This window comes from Girardinichthys multiradiatus, chromosome 2, assembly GCF_021462225.1.
Source record: "Girardinichthys multiradiatus isolate DD_20200921_A chromosome 2, DD_fGirMul_XY1, whole genome shotgun sequence".
NCBI classification, from domain to species: domain Eukaryota; kingdom Metazoa; phylum Chordata; class Actinopteri; order Cyprinodontiformes; family Goodeidae; genus Girardinichthys; species Girardinichthys multiradiatus.
The window spans coordinates 24,893,543-24,912,807 of NC_061795.1; the positions used below are offsets into that span (position 1 = coordinate 24,893,543).

General features: G+C 39.1%; 2 protein-coding genes across 6 annotated transcripts; both read right to left on the bottom strand.

The window, feature by feature from the left end:
- Window positions 1–389: 389 nt before the first annotated feature.
- pias1b (protein inhibitor of activated STAT, 1b) lies at window positions 390–12,336 on the bottom strand. 2 transcript variants are annotated; one of them, XM_047353786.1, is made up of 14 exons: window positions 12,235–12,336; window positions 9,605–10,037; window positions 9,346–9,430; window positions 9,163–9,210; window positions 8,223–8,313; window positions 7,997–8,131; window positions 7,787–7,892; window positions 5,704–5,777; window positions 5,301–5,461; window positions 4,493–4,614; window positions 4,199–4,376; window positions 3,802–3,938; window positions 3,634–3,671; window positions 390–2,363 (listed from the first exon to the last, which is right to left on the bottom strand). In XM_047353786.1, exons 1-14 carry the CDS (start codon window positions 12,256–12,258, stop codon window positions 2,037–2,039), a joined length of 1,959 nt encoding a protein of 652 aa, XP_047209742.1. In that variant the 5' UTR covers window positions 12,259–12,336; the 3' UTR covers window positions 390–2,036. The 2 variants fall into 2 exon arrangements, with proteins under 2 accessions (XP_047209742.1, XP_047209735.1); XM_047353779.1 differs by having other exon boundaries at window positions 4,481–4,614.
- A 450-nt stretch (window positions 12,337–12,786) lies between these two features.
- Window positions 12,787–18,734, bottom strand: skor1b (SKI family transcriptional corepressor 1b). Of its 4 annotated transcripts, none has more exons than XM_047347847.1 (8): window positions 18,581–18,734; window positions 16,559–18,279; window positions 16,230–16,323; window positions 16,029–16,133; window positions 15,859–15,918; window positions 15,309–15,383; window positions 13,931–14,005; window positions 12,787–13,492 (listed from the first exon to the last, which is right to left on the bottom strand). In XM_047347847.1, the coding sequence occupies exons 2-8, from the start codon at window positions 18,260–18,262 to the stop codon at window positions 13,398–13,400; spliced, it is 2,208 nt and encodes a 735-aa protein (XP_047203803.1). In that variant the 5' UTR covers window positions 18,263–18,279; window positions 18,581–18,734; the 3' UTR covers window positions 12,787–13,397. The 4 variants fall into 4 exon arrangements, with proteins under 4 accessions (XP_047203803.1, XP_047203795.1, XP_047203816.1 ...); XM_047347839.1 differs by having other exon boundaries at window positions 12,787–13,495; XM_047347860.1 differs by lacking the exon at window positions 15,309–15,383.
- Between the last annotated feature and the right edge of the window lie 531 nt (window positions 18,735–19,265).

Consider the following 19,265-nt stretch of genomic DNA (forward strand, 5'->3'; position numbering starts at 1 on the left):
CGGGGCCCCGCTGCCACTTGGCACCACTGGGCCCTCTGACCACCATCAGCAGGCAAAGCAGGTGAAGTGTCTTGCCAAAGGACACAACTGAGACGGACCATTTACCATGGTCTTAAATTTTAATATTCTTTTCATCTATCCAAAGTTAAAAACTTCTTTAAGGTCTTAATCCGACAACTATAGTCAAAATAGGGATCATAATTAGTATGAGACAACCAATTGTTTTACGTGTGAAAGTTTTAATTGTGTAAAATTTTCTTTAATGCCTCATGTAACTGAGTAACCTTTAGAGCTGAATCAGAGTTGTCCTCAGAACAACTAAGCCTGCAAAGACTGATTTCCTCTAAGGGCCGAATCCTTACCATTATCAATCAGCACAGTAGACCTCGTCTCCTTTCAAAATGATCAAGCGTCTATTGAGTTATTGACATCATCTTATAGCAAAAACAGACAGAAACTGAAAATGTTACAATGCATGTCAAGCAACAGTGATATTTTTAAATAGCAATAATTATATAATAACAAAAGAAATATCACATACAATGACAGCAATGCATATTCACGAATCAAACCAATGCAGAAAATATATATGATAATAAATAATCCTAATCATAAAGAAAAGTCAGGGTGAAGCAAAAAAAGGGAGGCATCCTTAATGATTTCAAAGTTGTTTTACCTCTGGGCTAAAAATGCATGTTGTGATTCACTTGAAGCCTAAGCTATCACAGTAATCTTGAAGGCTGTTTGCAAATACATTACACACCAAAAAAAAAAAAAAAAAAAGACTATCCTGTGGTCTCACTACAGAAGAGCATAGCACTCAATTAGGTGAGCTTTCAGGTAACCAGCAGAGAAAGCTGAAGACGACTGAGAACTGTAACGCTTAACTGCTCCACACAGACTCGATGCACAAATATAAAAGAAAACAAGTGCTATAACATAAAACATCATAATGAAATGTAATTAACTTACTTAAACTCAAAAGTAAAAACAGTTACAGCCTTTCAAACTGACCAGAAACTAGCCATGTCTTATATGTGGAGCAGAAATTTATCAGCTGGTCACTTCTGTCTAGGTTTCTATTTGTGTCTTTGAGTAATACAGAAAATAAACAGCTATACATTAAAGAAAAATGCTAAACTTTGCAAGTCTTTGATATATATATATATACTTATATCTACCATATATAAAGGTCCAATCACGGGTGCTTTGCTGGACGAGTGCCCTTCATTCACACGCTGAAAACAGCCTGATTGAACTGACTTTCTCCCAATTAATGTGTATATTACGTAGAGTCTGAGCAATAAAACATTGTTCACTGTTCTTTGATTTGACTAAGATAAGCAAGAGAAGGAGCACAGCAATGACAACACAAGAATCGCACACTCTCTCCTGCATTTCTAGTGGCAACAGTTTCAAGAGGCATAGGAATGCTTCTTTTAAAAATAACACACCCCTAATATAACTTACATCATAAATAATTATTTAAAAATAACAACCACAACATGAATGTGTTAGAGAAAATAAATGTACAATGATGGCAAAAAAAAAAAAAAAAAATGGCCAAATCTTTCTGCTGTCAAAACATTATGACAAAGACGACACCATTTAGAACATAAAGTGCTACACATTTTCCCGTGTTGCTGAGGCTCGCCTTTAATCAACAACAAGCCTGTTTTCTTTATATTCTAAACATGTCCTGTTGGGTGTTGACTGCCTGGGGACTGTGCATGTATGCTGAAATAATGCCGTCGACATAAAATATTGAAACAAACTGTAAAAACCAGGTACAAAAGCTACAATATAATCAAAAGACCACATGAAGAGGTGTGGAAAAAGTCTTCAGTATTCACACAAAAATATCAACGGAAGTAACGCACTGGACAAGAAGCGTCCCAGGTTTATATACATATAAGTAAAATTGAAAATAGATTTTTCCTCTCTGTACATAGCACTGTATTCTTTCATCTTCCACTTTTATTATTTACAAAGAACTCCTGTTCGAGGTCTCCCTTGTGCTTCAGTTCGGTGGAGATCTAGTCAAGAGAGATAACGTCAGATAAGGAGCCGTAAATGGCTGCTGCCGCCGCCGCTTCCATAGAGGACCTTGACAATCCTGAAAGACTGTGGCTGTCTCTTTCCTTTTCACGTTCCCGTAGACTGCTGGAAGACACCAAACTGCTGGTGCTGCCGCTGTTGCTGCCTCCGTTGGTGGTTGCCAGTGTGCTGCCCCCGGGGGTGGCCGACTGCTCCCGTAGGATCTGGGAGGAGCTGTAGGGCAGGAAGCGGTTGAGGAGCAGGTCGTGGTCCTCTGGGGCGGACGCTGATGCAGCCGCCGCAGCAGCCATCACCATGTTGTAATGCTTCCAGGACACAGAGAGGTCACTGTTAGTCAACAGCAGCAGTGGGATGCCCAGTGCAGGCCCCTATTTCCAAGTTTGAGGGTTGCAGTCACACAATGTTTAAATGGGTCTGACACAATTTGCTGCTTCCTCAATTCATACCCTATTTCGTACCCATGCGTTGCTATTCTTAGCTCTTACTTCTTCCTTCCATTTCATATCCATGTACTTACAGAGCTGTGAAAAAGGTTTTGCCTCCTAAGAGATGTCTTTTGTTTCTTGATTGAACTTAAATGTTTCAGGTCAAACATATTTTATTCTTAGACAAAGATAACCAGAGTAAATACTACTATTTTAATTTATTGTGGGGGAAAAAAAAAGCTTTTCAAACCAACCTGGACCTCTATGAAAAAGTAACAATTTCCCTCCAGACTTAAATCTGACTGTGATGCTGCATCACAGCTAAATTACAAGACCCAGAATTACAAGAATTCTGCAAAGAAGAGTGGGCCAACATTCCTCCAGTGACGTAAAAGATTCACTGCCAGGTATGGCAAACATCTGATGATCAGTTATGAGTTTTACAGTTGAATTACTTTTTCAGAGCACTGTGAAGCATTACAGGCCAGTTAATTCGTTTCATATTAGTTAAATATTTCACTGAAATATTGAGTTAAATACTCACATTAATCCTTAAATCACAAATATTTTTGTTATGTAAAAACATATATATTCTTTTTTCTATCTATTTATTTTGTTCCCTCCCTGTCTGGACCAGTTTAGTCTAATGCAGGAGAGCAATTATCCTGCTCCTTTTAGAATCTTCTCACAAACGCCTGAATCAAACAGCTCCCTCATCAGCATTCAGCTCTGCAGACGTCATTTGATGCAGGTGTGTTGGAGAAGGGATTCATCTAAAAGTAGCTCTCCAGGTAATCCTGCTCGAATGAAACATACTATGATTATGATCCCTGGAGGAAATAATTAAAAGCAATCTCCTGCTGGGAGTTTTGATTCAATGGACAAACAACCTCATTTGTTTACAGTAGTCTATGAGTAAATACTGTTGGTGGGTACAAAACTACGAAGATACGCAAAGGGACATAACGGCAAAAAGAGTGAAATTCTTTACAAAAACCTGAAGAGTAACTATTCATTTTTCATCATGAAATATTTAAAGCATACATTTAACACGTTACAGAGTAAAATTTTACTTTTAACTTTCAACACCACTGAAGTAAAAATCAAGTGATATAGGAGGAAAACTCCAAAAGATTTAAAAGTAAAATACCTGATTGTCACCTTGGAGGAAGGAGAAAAAATTCAGATCTGTAAGAAGAACAAAAATAAAACTTTATTCACCTTTTCAAAAATAATCTGATTCAAAAAGCAAGTTTCTTGGAAAGGTACTTTTTAGTTGTTTTTGATTAAGTGAAATTGGGGAAAGCACCAGGTTTACCCGGCAGATCACTTGTGTGATAATAGTGACGGTAGTCCTGAATGAGAGGTGGCGGAGGAGGAATGTAGCTGCTCTCCACGGGGGGCATGCTGGGAGCTCTGGCCACTGGCGAAGCTTGGCTGTGCAGGTTCAACACTCTGATCAGAAACAATGCAACACAAGGTCAGAGACTAAAAAAAGAATGGGACAAAGATAACATATCTTTCATAAGATGTAAGCCATAATTCTCAAAACAGAAATGACCACTTGAAATATATCCCCGTTTGTAATGGGTCCATCTAATACACAAGTTTCACTTCTTGAATTGAATGAATGAAATAAATTAGCTTTTTGATGATCTTCTAGTTTTTGGGATGTGTTTATAAATGAAAACCTATGACCTGATTTTGAAGCTCACCCTTTGTTTGGAGGTGGAGAGACTGGAGACAGTGAGGGACAGACCCTTTTTGGAGGAGGCTCATCATCCTGCTCTTCTTCTGAGGAGCTATCCAGTGTCAAATCGATCACATCGACTTTCTTGTTGTTGTCATTAGACGAACCCCGTTTCTGCTCATGAGAGTCTGTTCTAGACAAATCTAACCACAGAAAAAAAGCACCAAAAGAGAGAAAACTCACACCGTGTTCACGGATCACACTGAATATTGTATCGTTGGGGTTCTGAAAAGCACAGGTAACACACCGCTGTCCACACCGTTGTAGGAAGCCGACACCTCCTGCACCTCTTTCTTTGACTTCATGGGGGCCCAGCTTCCATCTTCCTTAAACTGGATTTCATCACAATCAGAGCAGCTGTTCAAGATTTCCATGAACAACCTGTGGAAAATAATCAATCTGTTAATACTATTTACGCAAACTTCAGCCTCAAGGTGATCAGAATTTAAATACACTTCCTTCGAGTCCTCAATCCAGACAAAACACACATTTATAAGTAGCGCTGCACAATATATCAAACTAAAAAAGCCACTGCAAAATCAGCAGATGCAATAGTGCAATCTCTAAAGACCAACAGAAAGCAATATTTAGGAGGTAATTATATTTTTAGATCATGTATTAACGTTCTGCATGGTAAATAATTCATGTGGCTGGTTGGATGGACTGAAACTTCATGACTATGACACTAGAGCTTACAGTGATGCAAAAGAAAGAGACGTTAGGAAAATGTTGATAAATCTGGTATCATTCCTGCAATATTCAAACATTATATTCCAATAACATGTTTTTTTTTAATGAAGCAAGAACCAGCTAAACAATATTACATGTGCTTTAAATGTCTTTAGACTGCAAAGGGCTTCATATCCTATGAAGATCATTTTCTTCTGCTATATTACTCCCCAGTTACCTGCACAATTATCCTTCTCAAACACTCTGTGAGGACTAGGATTAAAAAAAAAAAATCTTAAGTTTTATAAATGAGATGAAATAAAGGGATTGGTTGTTCCTGTTGCAGAACTTTTCTAAACCAAACTTTGAAATTTGACTCAAACTACGATCATACACACCCGTCAATAATAAGATGCTCATATGGTGCTTTCTTGTCACAAACCGGACACACCCAAGTTGGCTTCTTCTCATTCATTTGGATATAAAGTGTAGCATCAAAGCACTGTAGGTGTGAGCAAGTCATTGATCGGCAAGGAATGGTCAGCCTCATCTTTCCCAGCTGTAGAAAGGGACACAAGAAAGCGGCAGTTAAGAAAGTATGACTCCTAATGATAAACCTTAAACACACAGCCTTGTTCTAAATGATTTTCTCCTTGCTCTTTTACTACTAGTTACACTGAACAATTAATTTACTTCTTAAATTAAAACACTATAGGTCACACTGATTTAAAATCAATCTACTGCTTACAAACTAATAGGCTACAGGAACTAACTGAGCAGGAAGTGTTGAACAGTATTTACAGGACAAAGGAGAGAGACTCGTAGACTGGTGGTAGCAATCTCACTCTCTGGATCTGCTGTCAGTTTCTCCTTAACTGTCAGATGGAAGAAGAAAGAAAAAAGTCAAAGACGTATATTTAACCATCTATATTTACAACAAGCGTATTTAGATTAACATTTAAAAGTATCCTGGCTATGGCAAGAAGCAGTAAGCCACCGTGGACAGAGTATCACAGAGGTAGGATGGTTTATTTTAACATTTACAGAACTGAATGTAATAATTGCTTAAATTCAATAAGCTTTAATGTGTTCTTAACATTCAGGAAATTCCTGTCTATTTCTTCAAAGACCTGTAGTCATGTGAAAACGTGGTAAACTACAGACGCCTTTGTGTTTTTCCAAAACAGGCTATGTACAATTAATCTTTATTAAAACTGGAAAAAAAAAGATCATCTAAAACATTTCTTAAATTACACACAGGTGCACACGATTAGAACATTGTTACTCAGCATTGTTGAAGGTTTGCCCAGTTTAAACCTCAGACATTTAGTTTGGTGTGCTCCTGACCTCACCATGGTGTGATGGTGAACACCATGGTGAGAGGACTTTAAAGAGGTATCACAACAATTTGAAATCAGCCTTTTCAATTGTATGGAAAATAGGTGTGGAGTACATTCAAAACGACTACCAACATTCCCGGATCCGTCCATCCAAGCATGTTGACTGTGAGACCAGGATGCAAGATCCTAAAAGAGGTCTCCAAAAACCTTAAAATGTCATATTTCGACCGACAGCAGACTCTTTGCAACTGTTGATATGAAAGTTCATGCTTGTACAATCAGAAAGAGACTACATAAGTTTAAATTTCATTGGAGGTGTACGAAGAGGAAAACTTTGCTCTTCAAGAAAACATTAAGGTAAAGACAAAGGCTTCTGGAATAATGCTCTTTTGAAAGATCAGTCTAGAACTTATTTCATTTGGACACTAGAACAAAGGACATGTTTTGCTCAAACCAACTAAAGAACTCCAGAAAAATAACTTCATACCAACTATGAAGCATGGAGGTGGAAGCGTAATGATTTAGGGATGCCTAGCTTCACCTGTACCTGGCAAAGTCAGCATCACAGAAGCCACAATGACTTCTAAGATGTATCAGAGAGTATAAAAAAAAAAAGAAAAACATGAGACCATCTGTAAAAAAATTATAGCTGAAGCAGAACTTGACCCTGCAATACGACAATGAGCCAAGACATACCAGTAAATCCATGAGCAAAACAGGGTTAATTGGTGGTGTTTAAGTACAATTAAGTCACACTCTTTTCCAGAGATAAATGAAAAAATAAGACAAGACATCAATATGCGATCATTTCTTAATAGAAAACAGAATACTTGTTTTGCACATGACTGTAAGTCTTTAGAAAAGCTAAAAGCAAACAAAAAGCTTCATAAATAAGAATCTGTCAATGTGTAAATGGACAGAAGAACAAAACAAGTACACCAATATGCAGTGGTGTAGGACTACAAGGCTTGTGATGAATATCAGAGTGCCGTTATAAACTCCACCAATAATAATCATAATCCAGCATAACAAGCCTCTTATTGGCCTTCCAGACAAGACCAGAGCTTCAACCTGAAGAAAAACTCTAACCTTTTTAATCTATTCAGATTTGTACTTGTTTTTAATCTGGGATTGAGCCAATCTTTTGTTTTGATTTCAGAATTTCTTTCAGCAGACCTTTAAAATGCCTTAAACAACCTAAGTTAGTACAGAGTAATTTATTCCTTTCCAGCTATAAATGCAGCATAAAACACGCCACATAAAAGCTTTTGTAAAAAACACAAACAACAAAAAAAACAAAAAACATTACATAACATAATAAGTTAAAAGTTACAATAGAATAAGGGGTATTACTTTATAAGAACGAAAAATGAAACACTTTTCAATAAGTGTTCTACCAACCTCCACCATTAACAGAAAATATAAGCAAGCTAAAATCACCAGATTTAGGTCAAGTCATAAATTTGCTGCTCATAGATAACTTACAAAGGAAGTTGTGTCTATTACCCAATACTTTTCAAATTAAGTGAAGTGTGTTTACTTACTCAGGGCTCTTGAGTGGTCAGGGTTCCTAATTCCTTTGGCCCGTAGTCTTTGTAACAACACTGCAGATGACTGCTGTCTTACCAAATACACCGCCATAGAAAAACTCTGATCACAAAGAAAAAAAAAATACAACACCACAAATGTCACGTTGATGGCTCACATACCGTCTAATTAATTCCTCTCCCAACATTCTGATGCAACAAGCTCACCCTTCCAATTTCTGAGGTCCAAGACACCACAATTGTGTTGGGGACAGTGGTAGATAGCCGCACAAGGGACGTTATGTTAATAGGACGACTGGGCCTCTTTGGTTCCACCCCATTTTTTGTGGGAGGAAGATATCCCTGCAAACAGAAGAACAACAAAGGTTTATCTCACTGCAGCAAACTGCACAAAACACTAAAACTTTAAAACACATGGCAAAATAAGACTTACTGGAAGATTACATGGTTTGCCATTAACCTTCACACACAAATTGGGGGGGAAGTGGTCCTCTTGTGGACAGCTTGTCTCTGATAAGCAAAATCTGAAAATGATAATAATCAGTTACCTAAATGATGTGTTTTAATTTTTAATGGCAAATCTCCAGACGTCATTCTTGTAGATCATTACTTTCCCAATAAACTAGGTTTTCTTCTATAATGTAGGATTTTAATTGTGATAAAGTAGAGTTATTCTTAAAGAAATGCCTTTTATTACTATTTATTTAGTGATGCATAATATGGGTATCTTTCCCTAACTGAAATGGGTGCCTTAGTGACAGACTAATGTAAAATGGGATAATTTTTTTATTTAATACTTTACTAATATTATACTTTGACTGTTAAGATTGGTTTAGGAACATGCACGAAAAACTTCAGAGTGTGAACAAAAAGACACCGAGTTCACTTCAAGAAACTTAAATCTTTTGTTCTACAATTCAGGACTCTGTGATTAAAAACAGACAATCAAAGCTTTCATCTAAAAAGGATGACTTCTTATGTTAAAACTTTGGATGAACCACAAGCTTTCCGAATGCCAGAGAAAAACCTAAAGGGACATTTTATAAAAATGCTTTACAAGGATACATTTATATCCCACAGAGCTTTTCTTATCTTTGTCACATTAGAACCACAAACTTAAATGTATTTTTTGGGGAATTTTATACAACGGACCAATATAAGATAGCATATAGCTGTGAAGTGAAGGAAAAAAAATATGATGTTTAAACTAAAATGTATGCAGTCCAGTCAGATTGGACAGAGAGCAGCTGTGAAAATCAACCTTGCAGCCCTGCCACAGACTGGATTATGGATTAAGGTTCTGGGCTTTGATTTTGTATGTTCTAAAACGAGCTAAACTGACACTCAAAAGAAAAAGTGTGTGTTCGACATACCTTAACTGAACTTGAACAGCAAAGTCACATTTGGTCCCAGATATGTCCCTGAAAAAAAATCGAATCAACAGTTTATTACAAAATATAATACCCAAAACATTCAAAGTCAGCCATTTTATACACTGAAACAGGGTGTTATTATTCAGTGTTTGTGCCCTTCTGTCTGCTCATTTTCTCACTCACATCGAGCTGCTGATTTGTTGAACTTGATGTGGTGTTAAAGCAAAGGCATAACATGCTTCCTGGAACCGCTGACTGTTGTCTGAAACTTTAAACAAGAAATCAAAAGAACAAAGTCAGACGAGAAACTACAGTAATCTAGGCGCACGTCTCTCACCAGTCATTGTTAGATATACCTGTGATCCCACAGCTTCACTGGTATGCTCAAGCAGGAGGAATGTTATAACTACAAACACAGCTGAGCAGCTGCTTGTGGACTCACCCAGGCTCGTTGGCTTAATGAGCTCATCTAGAACATCGTAGAATGGCAATCTCTGGAGCTTGACGTCAGGGTGGACAGGGTGCAGGGCGGAGGAGAGGTGAGGCAGACTCAGCTCATGCTTAGGTCCGAGAAGAGAAACAGGCAGCAGTGGTGAAGGAGAGCTGTGGCCATCAAATCCTAGCTGAGCGAGGCCAGTGGGTAAGCTGGATGCAGAATGAACAACAGGAAGAGCTAGGTCCACTGGCGAAACCATTTTGGTTGGGAACCGCCGTCTGTAGAGTTCTTTGATCTTCATCTGCACAGCAGGACTGCAGCCAGCCTTGAGTAGGTGGAGAGCTTTGGTCAAAAGTTCATGTTTGCGTCCATGTTTATTCCGTCCTGCATAGCCCAACAACACTTGGAGCTCAGAAACTCGGAGGCTCATTACCATTTGCTGGTGAAAAAATGAAGAGTGGGGAAAAGGATCTATAAAAACTGGGAAGGCGCAGTTTTCTAATCCACTGTGCATTAAGAAATGTTTCTCTCCTCGTTTTGATTTTAGACCTCCAAAGATGATTACTATAGTACATGTTACTCACTATTAAATCCCCAAATGTTTTACTTTCTTGTAAATTGCCTGATTTTTGCTAATAAAATTGCATCAACCAACAGCATGCAATATGAAGTACCTTTTTTAGTTCAGGTACATAGGCTTTTGTGTATATACATCACATATATACATATATGATCTTGTAATTTCTTTATTATTGATTGAATTTGAATCTGTTACCTTTATCAACGAAGAGGAGGCACATTTTTTTTTTCTTTAATATATTATAGTCATAGGGAAAAACTGGTTAAAACCATAATCAGTATGTCAGCCCTGAAAGTAACTGGGAACAATATCGGCCAGGAAAAACCTAATCAGAACATTTCTAAAAATAACGCATTAGAACAAATGTTTACCTTATAACACAAGCTTTATTTTGTGTTTTCCTCAGAATTAATTATATTCTTCAGTGTAGCAAAACTATTTGAAGCAAACCTACACAATCCGTGCACTAACACTAAATAAACACTTCTGTGACTCAGAAGTAACAAGATTTTTTATGTTACACAAAGCAGTTTGTGTCCTACAATTCACACTATTAGTAAAAATATCCTCTCCCTACTTGCAGATAAGGTTATTTCGCAATAATGCAGTATGACATTCATGAACAAAGATGTTACGGTCACGCTTTTCCTAGACAATATTGACTTTTGGTTATCTCTGAGGTCCGCTCTGCCAATTACCTTTTCTCTTTTTTAAACAAAGAACAAATATATTAAAAAATAAAACAATTTGATACTCTTTGACAGAGGTAGTAGTTTTAAATCTAACAGAAAGAAACTAAATCATTAGATGATCCATATTTGTCCATCAAAGCATGTCTAAGATTTATCTGATTTTTTATTAACTTTTTCAGAAGAACATCACAGTACAATCTATTGATAGATGCGTTTTTAAAATCAAAAACGGAGTTAGTTCCTAGTTTTGATGCTTGTAATTAATAAGGGGAAATAAATCTGACTTTATATATGTTTGACCTGCCGATCACCAATCAGAGCTGATTAACTGCAGCATCTCTGATAATTGAGAGTGGTTAAAATAAACCCGTCATCTAAATACGTTATCGTCTAAAGTTACTATAAACGTGCAAAACTTTATCTATCCCATAAGGAAACGAATCCAAATGTAAACACTCTAATAATGCTCTAAATCCAGCCTAAAAGAAGGTCGAAAAAGACACAATATAAGAACTAGCACTTCCTATATTAGTGATGTATAAGCTTTTAATACCAGCCTTTTTTCATCCAAGAATAAACGTCCCTTAACCGTTACAGTTGGGTTAATATAACTGCTACAAAGCAGGAGCAGCATTTGTGTACATATAAGGTTGGCTTCAGAAGAGTAAAAAAGCACTTAATAACATTATACGGTAGATACTCTTTTTCAATTAACAATACATTAACAATGTGTGGAAAAAGAATGTAGGGAGATAACAGATTTAGTTAGCTACCTTAGCTGCCACTAGCTATGTGATGCTAATGTCATTTGCCCAAAAAGAAACCACATATTTCACTTTTTACATATGCAATGTATGCTTAAATAGAAATAATTTACAAGCATCACAATATAACTACATTTGCTATCAAATACTACCAGCTTTTGCCGAAAGGTAGCAATAATTCAAGTTAACATGCGCTTGTCTTCCAGGGAATAGACATGGCCCATTTTTCAACAGACACCCGTTCGCACAATCATTTAAAAATGATGAAAGGCAGACGAGACTACTGCATTGTTATGTTTAAAACGCTGACAAGCAATAAGGTTTCATCCATAATGAAAGTTATATATTAGACTTTGATCAGGTGAATCCCAGGGCAATCTAACGGGAACGTCGGCAACAATAACAAAGCTAATGCTAGCGAGCTAGCCGCAAGCTAACGGTATTCTGGTTCCTTCTGCTCAGCTGTTTATTCATCATGTAATTTCATAACGACTCAAGTCGGGTCTCTGCTGTCGAATCCCAATAATGCTGTGGCGTTAACATTCAAGTTTCAGTGAGTGAAACATCTACTTGTCAAGATAATGTACAGAGCAGGTTTACCTTCAGTTCCGCACTCTCCGCCATCTCGTTACATTAGGTGCGCAAGCGCAACACAGCCTCCCTCAAGGGACGGGATGTTTCTCTGCATGTTCCACAGCAGGGGGCGCTGTTGCAACGCTTGTACTGTTCGCATGGGTTAAAAACTATTGATGGAAGTGACAAGTAAACAACGGACACGAACTATGTTAGTGGTAAACTGCCTTGTGTAACAATTAAAGATGTAAAAGACTTCTCATCGGTTAGGAGAAGTGATCATTTGAGGCAAAACATTAAGATTTTGCAGGTTACCAAGATATGAAAACTTAGAAAGCTGCCTGACTTATTTAGTTTAAATAATCAACACATTGGCTAATCATGATTATTTTCTATTATTTTAAGGTAATGCAAGAGATAATTGAAACCTTACCTTATTCTATCAATAATACGTTAATTTTATTGCGTCTGATGAGCAGCTCTCACACAGGATTATACTATTGGATTTATTTTAGAAATCAAAATACAGAGAACTCGAAGTAGTAATCACGCCCACACCAAAAAAAAACTACATTTGTTTCAATAAAAGGATTTATTCTGCAGCAATGAAAACGAATGTTACAGAGACAAATAAGCTACTCTTATTATATCATTATATGGACGCAGATGCACAAATGTTGCCCACTAAATTCTGCGTTTTCAGTTCGTTAAAAACAAATACTACTACCAAACTGTATTTTTGCTGTAATTTCTCATGACTCGTTTAAAGTGCATTAAATCCAATGTGAGTAACTGGCCTAAAAAAGAAGAGACAAAATTGAATAGTAGGCCTTTTTGTAATGAAAAAGCGCAAATCATTTCTGAACAAAAAGAAAACAAAAAACGATACATAAATAATCTATTTTAAGGTAGGACATTCACTGTCATTGCACTTTGCCACAAGAATGAAATAAGAGTTGATGGCATAATTTGAGTAAAACAAACTTACAGCATATGTAGGATGGTTTTATAAATACTGTGGGTGGTAAATACACATTTTTCAAATGTTACAAATAATTACAGGTTGCTCTATTTTCAGTTCATTTCATCCGAGGTTTTCCCCTCCATTTTTTAAGCACTGGTGTTTGACAACAGCTGCAGATCGATCCCTTTCAGCCATCCTCTGCCCCAAAAATACTTATGTCCAACACTCAGGGCGGAAGTAGAGGAGATTTGAATGTGCAGGATCCTGTGCAGTGGCGAGGAGTTAACATCTTACAGGAGAAATGGTGTAAAGCGTCGTGAGCTTCTAGAAGGAGAAAGACAATCAATAGTGCACAAACAAACGGGGGTAGGTGTTCCTCCTGACAATTATAGGCTTGACAAACTACATGTGCTGCTATTTACGATATAAGATGTCTGAGACACTTGTTAAACAATATGATGAAGCAGAGTTGTTGACGGGCTGTTAAGTGCTTTGTGCGTATCCCTCAGCTATGTCTGAGAAAGGGTGAAAAATACCTTATTTTGTAATATATTTAAAAAATACCAAAAACGGACAGAATGCAAATTGCGGTGAATTTAACTAAATTGCATGCGCTATCGAGCACCCAGACAAATCGAGCATATGTTGTTATCTAAAGGGGTTAAAAATGCTAACAATTTATAAATAAAAGTACAATCCTGGAATTAAACATAGAGAGCGCCTGTGTGAGGGTTTCCTCATTTGCTTTATTTTTCTCACCTCTGACGATATGAAGCTGCTGGACCATCTCCTCCCTGTAGGAAAGCTCCCTTTTCATTTGATCTTGAAAATTATCTGAGAAACAAAAGTTAACATTGGATTTGAATCAGTGGTGTTGTGCTTCTGTTTGACAAAGAAAGAAAGAAAGAAAGAAAGAAAGAAAGAAAGAAAGAAAGAAAGATTTGCTATTTTTTAAGAAAATCAAGAAGACCGAGAGAAGTCGCCAGGAAGTTTGTATCGAGCGGATTGCCACAATTGTCATTCCTTGACTCTGTATCTGCCTATAGGGGGCGCTGTTCTCAAGCTAAAGCTGCCAGAAGTGTTTGCACTGTGGCCATGGCGTCAAATTGGCGACATGGCGTTAAAACAAACCCATGCGGGGTTTTGGAGGGGGCTTGGTAATGGTATTGGTCACTTATATATATATTATATTTATAAATGTATAATAAAAATAGAGGATACGTGTAATGTGAAGAACTTTATTAAAATTAGGTCCGGATATTTATAATTCTTAGCAAATCTGGAAAAAAAATCAAATTCTTTGTTATGTCGCAATGAAATTTTTTGTTTGTTCAGTAACATTTTTTTTTTTTTTTGCTTTTGCAGACAAATAGATCCTGTTCTCAGAGTTCATCTGCAATAACTCCGGTTTTAGTTTGAAACATAAATCACAGACGGGAAAAACGAGCGTTTAACGGTAATAAAAAAAAAACAGAGTTTATAGGACCAAATAATAAGAAGGGCAACCAACCCAGTGGTTTCATTAAAGTGGTTTAAGTCTGAAGAATGTATGGCCCTAAACGATTTGCACATTGAAAAACGATTTCTAAGTTCAGACTTATTCTGTGGGAGTACCGTTTCTTTGATGTGTTTCACAAAGGCTGAGGAAACATCAAATATAAAACAGCTCATGTGTTTCTGCTGGAAAGGTAATGCAATCTTAAAGACTATTTCCCTACATGAATATAGCACTGAACCCATTTTTCTATTTTAAATGGTATTAGGTCTGTTAATTTTTTTTTTCGCAGAAAAAATGAGAAAATGGAAAATTGTAGAATTTCAAATGTTATAGAGGAAAAAAATAGAATGGTGTTAATTTGGTAATTAAAAACATTTCTTATATGTGGATTTTCTAATGTATGCAATTCCAGTAACACCATTTTAATAGCGTATTAAACAGCAACATATGTTAGGTATACATAAAAGACAAATTACACGTTTTTCGTATTTAATTGTAAATAAAAACCTGAAATAAAACTCATTCTGGGGCACAACTTTTGTACTTGTTGGACGAGAAGAAATTAGCAATATTCTGCCCAAACGCCTCCACCAGGGTAATAAAAATCCAAAACACCACTGGCGTAAGGTTTCTTCTTACCTTTCAAGTTCTGAAATTCACGCTCTAGCTTTTTCCTCAGCTCGACTTGTTCCAACAGCTGCTTCTGCAGCTCCTCTAAAAAAGCAGGCAAAAGAGGGAGCGTTAGTGGAGGAGCAGAGAAACAGGCGCTGGGAGCCTTCTAGCTTGCATCTAGGGCAGCTTTCTATTTTTAATCACAATGATGATGAGGAGGATATCATCATCAGCATCACTTAGAATGAAAATTCAGAGCAGCTTCCCGAGTCTGTTCTTACTCTAAAAATAAAGGTACTAAAAGGGAAGCATCCTCTCCAATGTCGAGGACATTTGAGGAATTCAGCGTAAATATTATAAGAAATTATCGATTAGAGGTAGAAAGACTTTCTTTACCAGAGTTTGGCTACAGGGTGATGATTAAATTAATCTGGATCATAACAAAATGTTTAAAATTCAATTATAATTACTTACAGTACACTACTACTACCGCTACTGCTGCTAATACTACTTATAATAATAATAATAATAATAATAATAATAATAATAATAATAATAATAATAATAATCGTCTTACCCTTTGCTAAACTTTGAAATTGTCTCTGTATTGGCGCACCTCTGGCTGCCGCGTCCTCACCTAAATTCACACAAATTAGGTTTTAACATTTTTATTTTACTGGCCATAAAGTAAACAGAAATGTCGTGAAACAGAGCTTCAGCCACAGTGAAACCTCTATATGAGCTTACCCTCATCCGGCTCTCGTTGGCTCTCCTCGCTGCTTTGGCCATTAAAAGATTTCGTTTCAATCTCCTCCACTGTGGAAGACGGCTCCTCTTTACTTAAGCTCTCATCTTGAGGAAAAAAATAATATAAAACAATAACTAAAAAAAAATCTTTTTGCCCTTTTCCCTGTCATATTTTTTTTAAATGGTGAAAAAAGTGTCTACCGTTTGTTGTCAGTACTGCCGTGAGGTAATTGCTGGGTCTGAATTGATACGGACTGCTCCTTTGTTGCAGCTCAGCTCTGTCCGGCGTGTAAACCTGAAGCAAAAGCAGTGAAGTTCAGGACAATGTAAGATTATATTTAATTAGACTGGACTCTGTGCAACATTCTTACTTTTGTTTAGAAATAAATGTTATTATTTGGATTTTATTTTTAAATTAAAAGCAAATTGTTATTTATTGAAATGTCAGAATATACCACAAGAAAATAATACTTAAAGAAATCAGAGAATTCCTTATGTTGTTCACAATATTTCGGTTAAAGGCGACTCACTTCTGTGAAGGGCGCAGCTCTGTGGTGCTCTGACAGCTGTTTGCTCTGCAGCTCTCTGTCAGAGGACTGGACCACCTGAAGGCTCATTTTCTGCGCCTCATTTTGACCGCCCTCTGCGCCTTTGGAGGAGTCCGAGTCTTTCGGCGAAACGCTGTGCGCCAAACCGAGAGTAGTCCGAGGCCCGGAGTCCTCCTGCTCCTCTGGCGTTCTGTTTGTCTCCACGTCCACGTCCGGCTCGCCCTCACTGTCCACGCACGGGGACATGGACCGGTAGCTCGAGCTCTCGCTTAAAAAATCAGGCGATAAGTAACCGGTGCGGCAGCCGTTGAAAGCGCCCCTGGTGCCGTACAGTTTGGCGATGCAGTCGGCGTCTTTAATAACGGGCCTGAATGCGGAAACGTAGCTGATTTTCCGCGCCGAGAGGCTCATCCCCTCCGGGGGCCTCCCCTCGTCCCCGGATTTATCGTCTTCGTTACGTATGGACTGGGTGCTGGAGCAGCGGTCGGTGTCCACCACGCTGTCTTTGGATGTGTTGGTGCTGCGGTCGCTGCTTTCAGAAATGTCCACCTCTGTCTGTGTGGAAGGACACAGCAGCTCGGGAGAGGGTTTATGTGGAGTCTGCGTGTATGGGGGAATGGGCAGCGGGCCCGCAGTAGGCCAGAACATGGGGAAGGAGGGGTAGGCGCTGTCCTTGGTACCAGGCCACAGGACGCCCGGCAGCGCGGCTTTGCTCTGCTCGCCCATCATCACGTCTTCTTTCTTCTGGCACAGACCGAAAGCTGGAAAGCCGTAGGGATGAGGAAAGAGGGGCGGTGGGATTTTCTGCAGCATCCCGAAGCCTTTACTGGGCACCGGAATGACCGGGTAGCTGCGTGCGGTGGGCATAGCACCTCGAGTATCTTCACAGCTAATGATTTTTGCTGGGATCTCGGGGGAGTCTTGGGCACGGTGGGACCCTTGCAGTTTTAGGGGAGACCTGGACCCAGATCCACTTCCCGGCAGCGTTCTCTTGCGGCTGCCCCCGTTGAACATGGCCTTCACGTCTTCCCACGCGTGCATGACCTCCATGGGACTGTTTTTATCTGTCAGTTTGAGGTGTCGCCTCCAGGAGTTGAAATTAGCCGCATCCGGCTGCGTGTACTTGGACTCCGGCGTGCGATGGGAGTGAAATATGAATTTATTTGGGGAGAAATACATGTTGCAGTAGGAGCACTTGATGCACTTGGCTCTGGAGCTGTTGTACCTGGCCGGAATGAAGTTTCCTCGACTCCCCCAGGCGCACTCGTGGGACACATCGAAGGCGAAATTTTCAGGAAGTTTCGGAGGCGAGTGCGCTCCTAGAAACGACTTACAAAGTCTCTCTGCCTCGCGTTTGGTGATCATCCCGCAGCGCCTGGAGGAGATCGGCATCGCTCCGGCTCTCCGCAAGATCTCCAGCTGCACCGGGGTGCACTGGACGCAGGTGATGCCCAGCGCCACGCGTCTGTTATGGATCTCGTTGTAGCTGTAATTCTTCAACAATGTGTTTGATATCTGCGCAAGGCAAAGTCTCTCCTGGCCATCTATCACCAAAGACACGATGGGTATTCCGTACAGAATCGTCTCTCCGACCTGGTTGGGTTTTAGGTTGGTACTCGGGTAGGAAAGTTCTTGTTTGGAGTTCGGCGAGGAGCTGGAGTCTCGTCCCGCAGGTATGGAGTCCATCCTTGGAGACCTGGAGGCTGCAAATTGGACATTGCATTTCGACACATTAGTCGTAATATGTCTTTTCAGCCTTTTCGTAGAGTTTTAATTTAGACGTTTTCTTTTAAGAGCCCAGTTATCGTGCAAATGGTTAGATATGTATTTTATCTACAAGTCTTGCTAAAAATTTTATTTTGCTAGAGACGTTTTAATTTTTAGTCATGATTGAGTATTTCAGTACTGCAACAACTAAAATGCGAAGACTACGTGGAGCTTCAAAAGTAGCCTCCATCTGACACCCACGCCGCATCTGCCCAGAAATCTACCAGAAAAACTCACCTTTGACGTTCCTGCTCAGATCTCCTCCGAAATCGAGTGACTGTGATCGAACGAATGCCGAAGAAAAAATGTATAAGTAGATGCTGGAGGATGCAAATATGTTTGCTTTAGGAGTGGGACGCCTCCCTCTTGCTCGCCGTCCTCCCGTCTCTCTGCTGCGCGGTCTGTGTGCGCGGACGATTTGTGTTGCGCCACCAGCAGCAGCGGTGTCCACATGGCACGCAGACTGTAGTACAGCCTCCCCCCAACCCCCCTTCACCTCACAGCACCCCCACCCCCCCCAAAAAAAAACCTTTACGACAACGACAGCAATCAAGAGACAGCAAAACTTACGGCAAGGCACTCCCACTCACACGGGAAGCCCGCATTAAATATGGATTCATGACCAATGGAGATTATTGGTGTGAGCCTTAAGGTCTGTGCTCAACTCTTTAGAGGATCCTAGTAAACAAAGTAAGCACTTTATTCTAAGTGATATAAGTTAAACGATGTTTATGATTTATTTGTTTGTGCAGAATGAACGGGGGACTGCATTTGGGATTCAAGAAGACAGCAGGCCCCCCTCTGACACATTGTCATGCGCGTGGATGAATGCTTGGTGCAGGCCTCCATCACGTGCTGGGTTCCCACGCATTCACCGTTTACAAACTACACGTGCCCGGACAATAATATTAAGCAGCTGCTC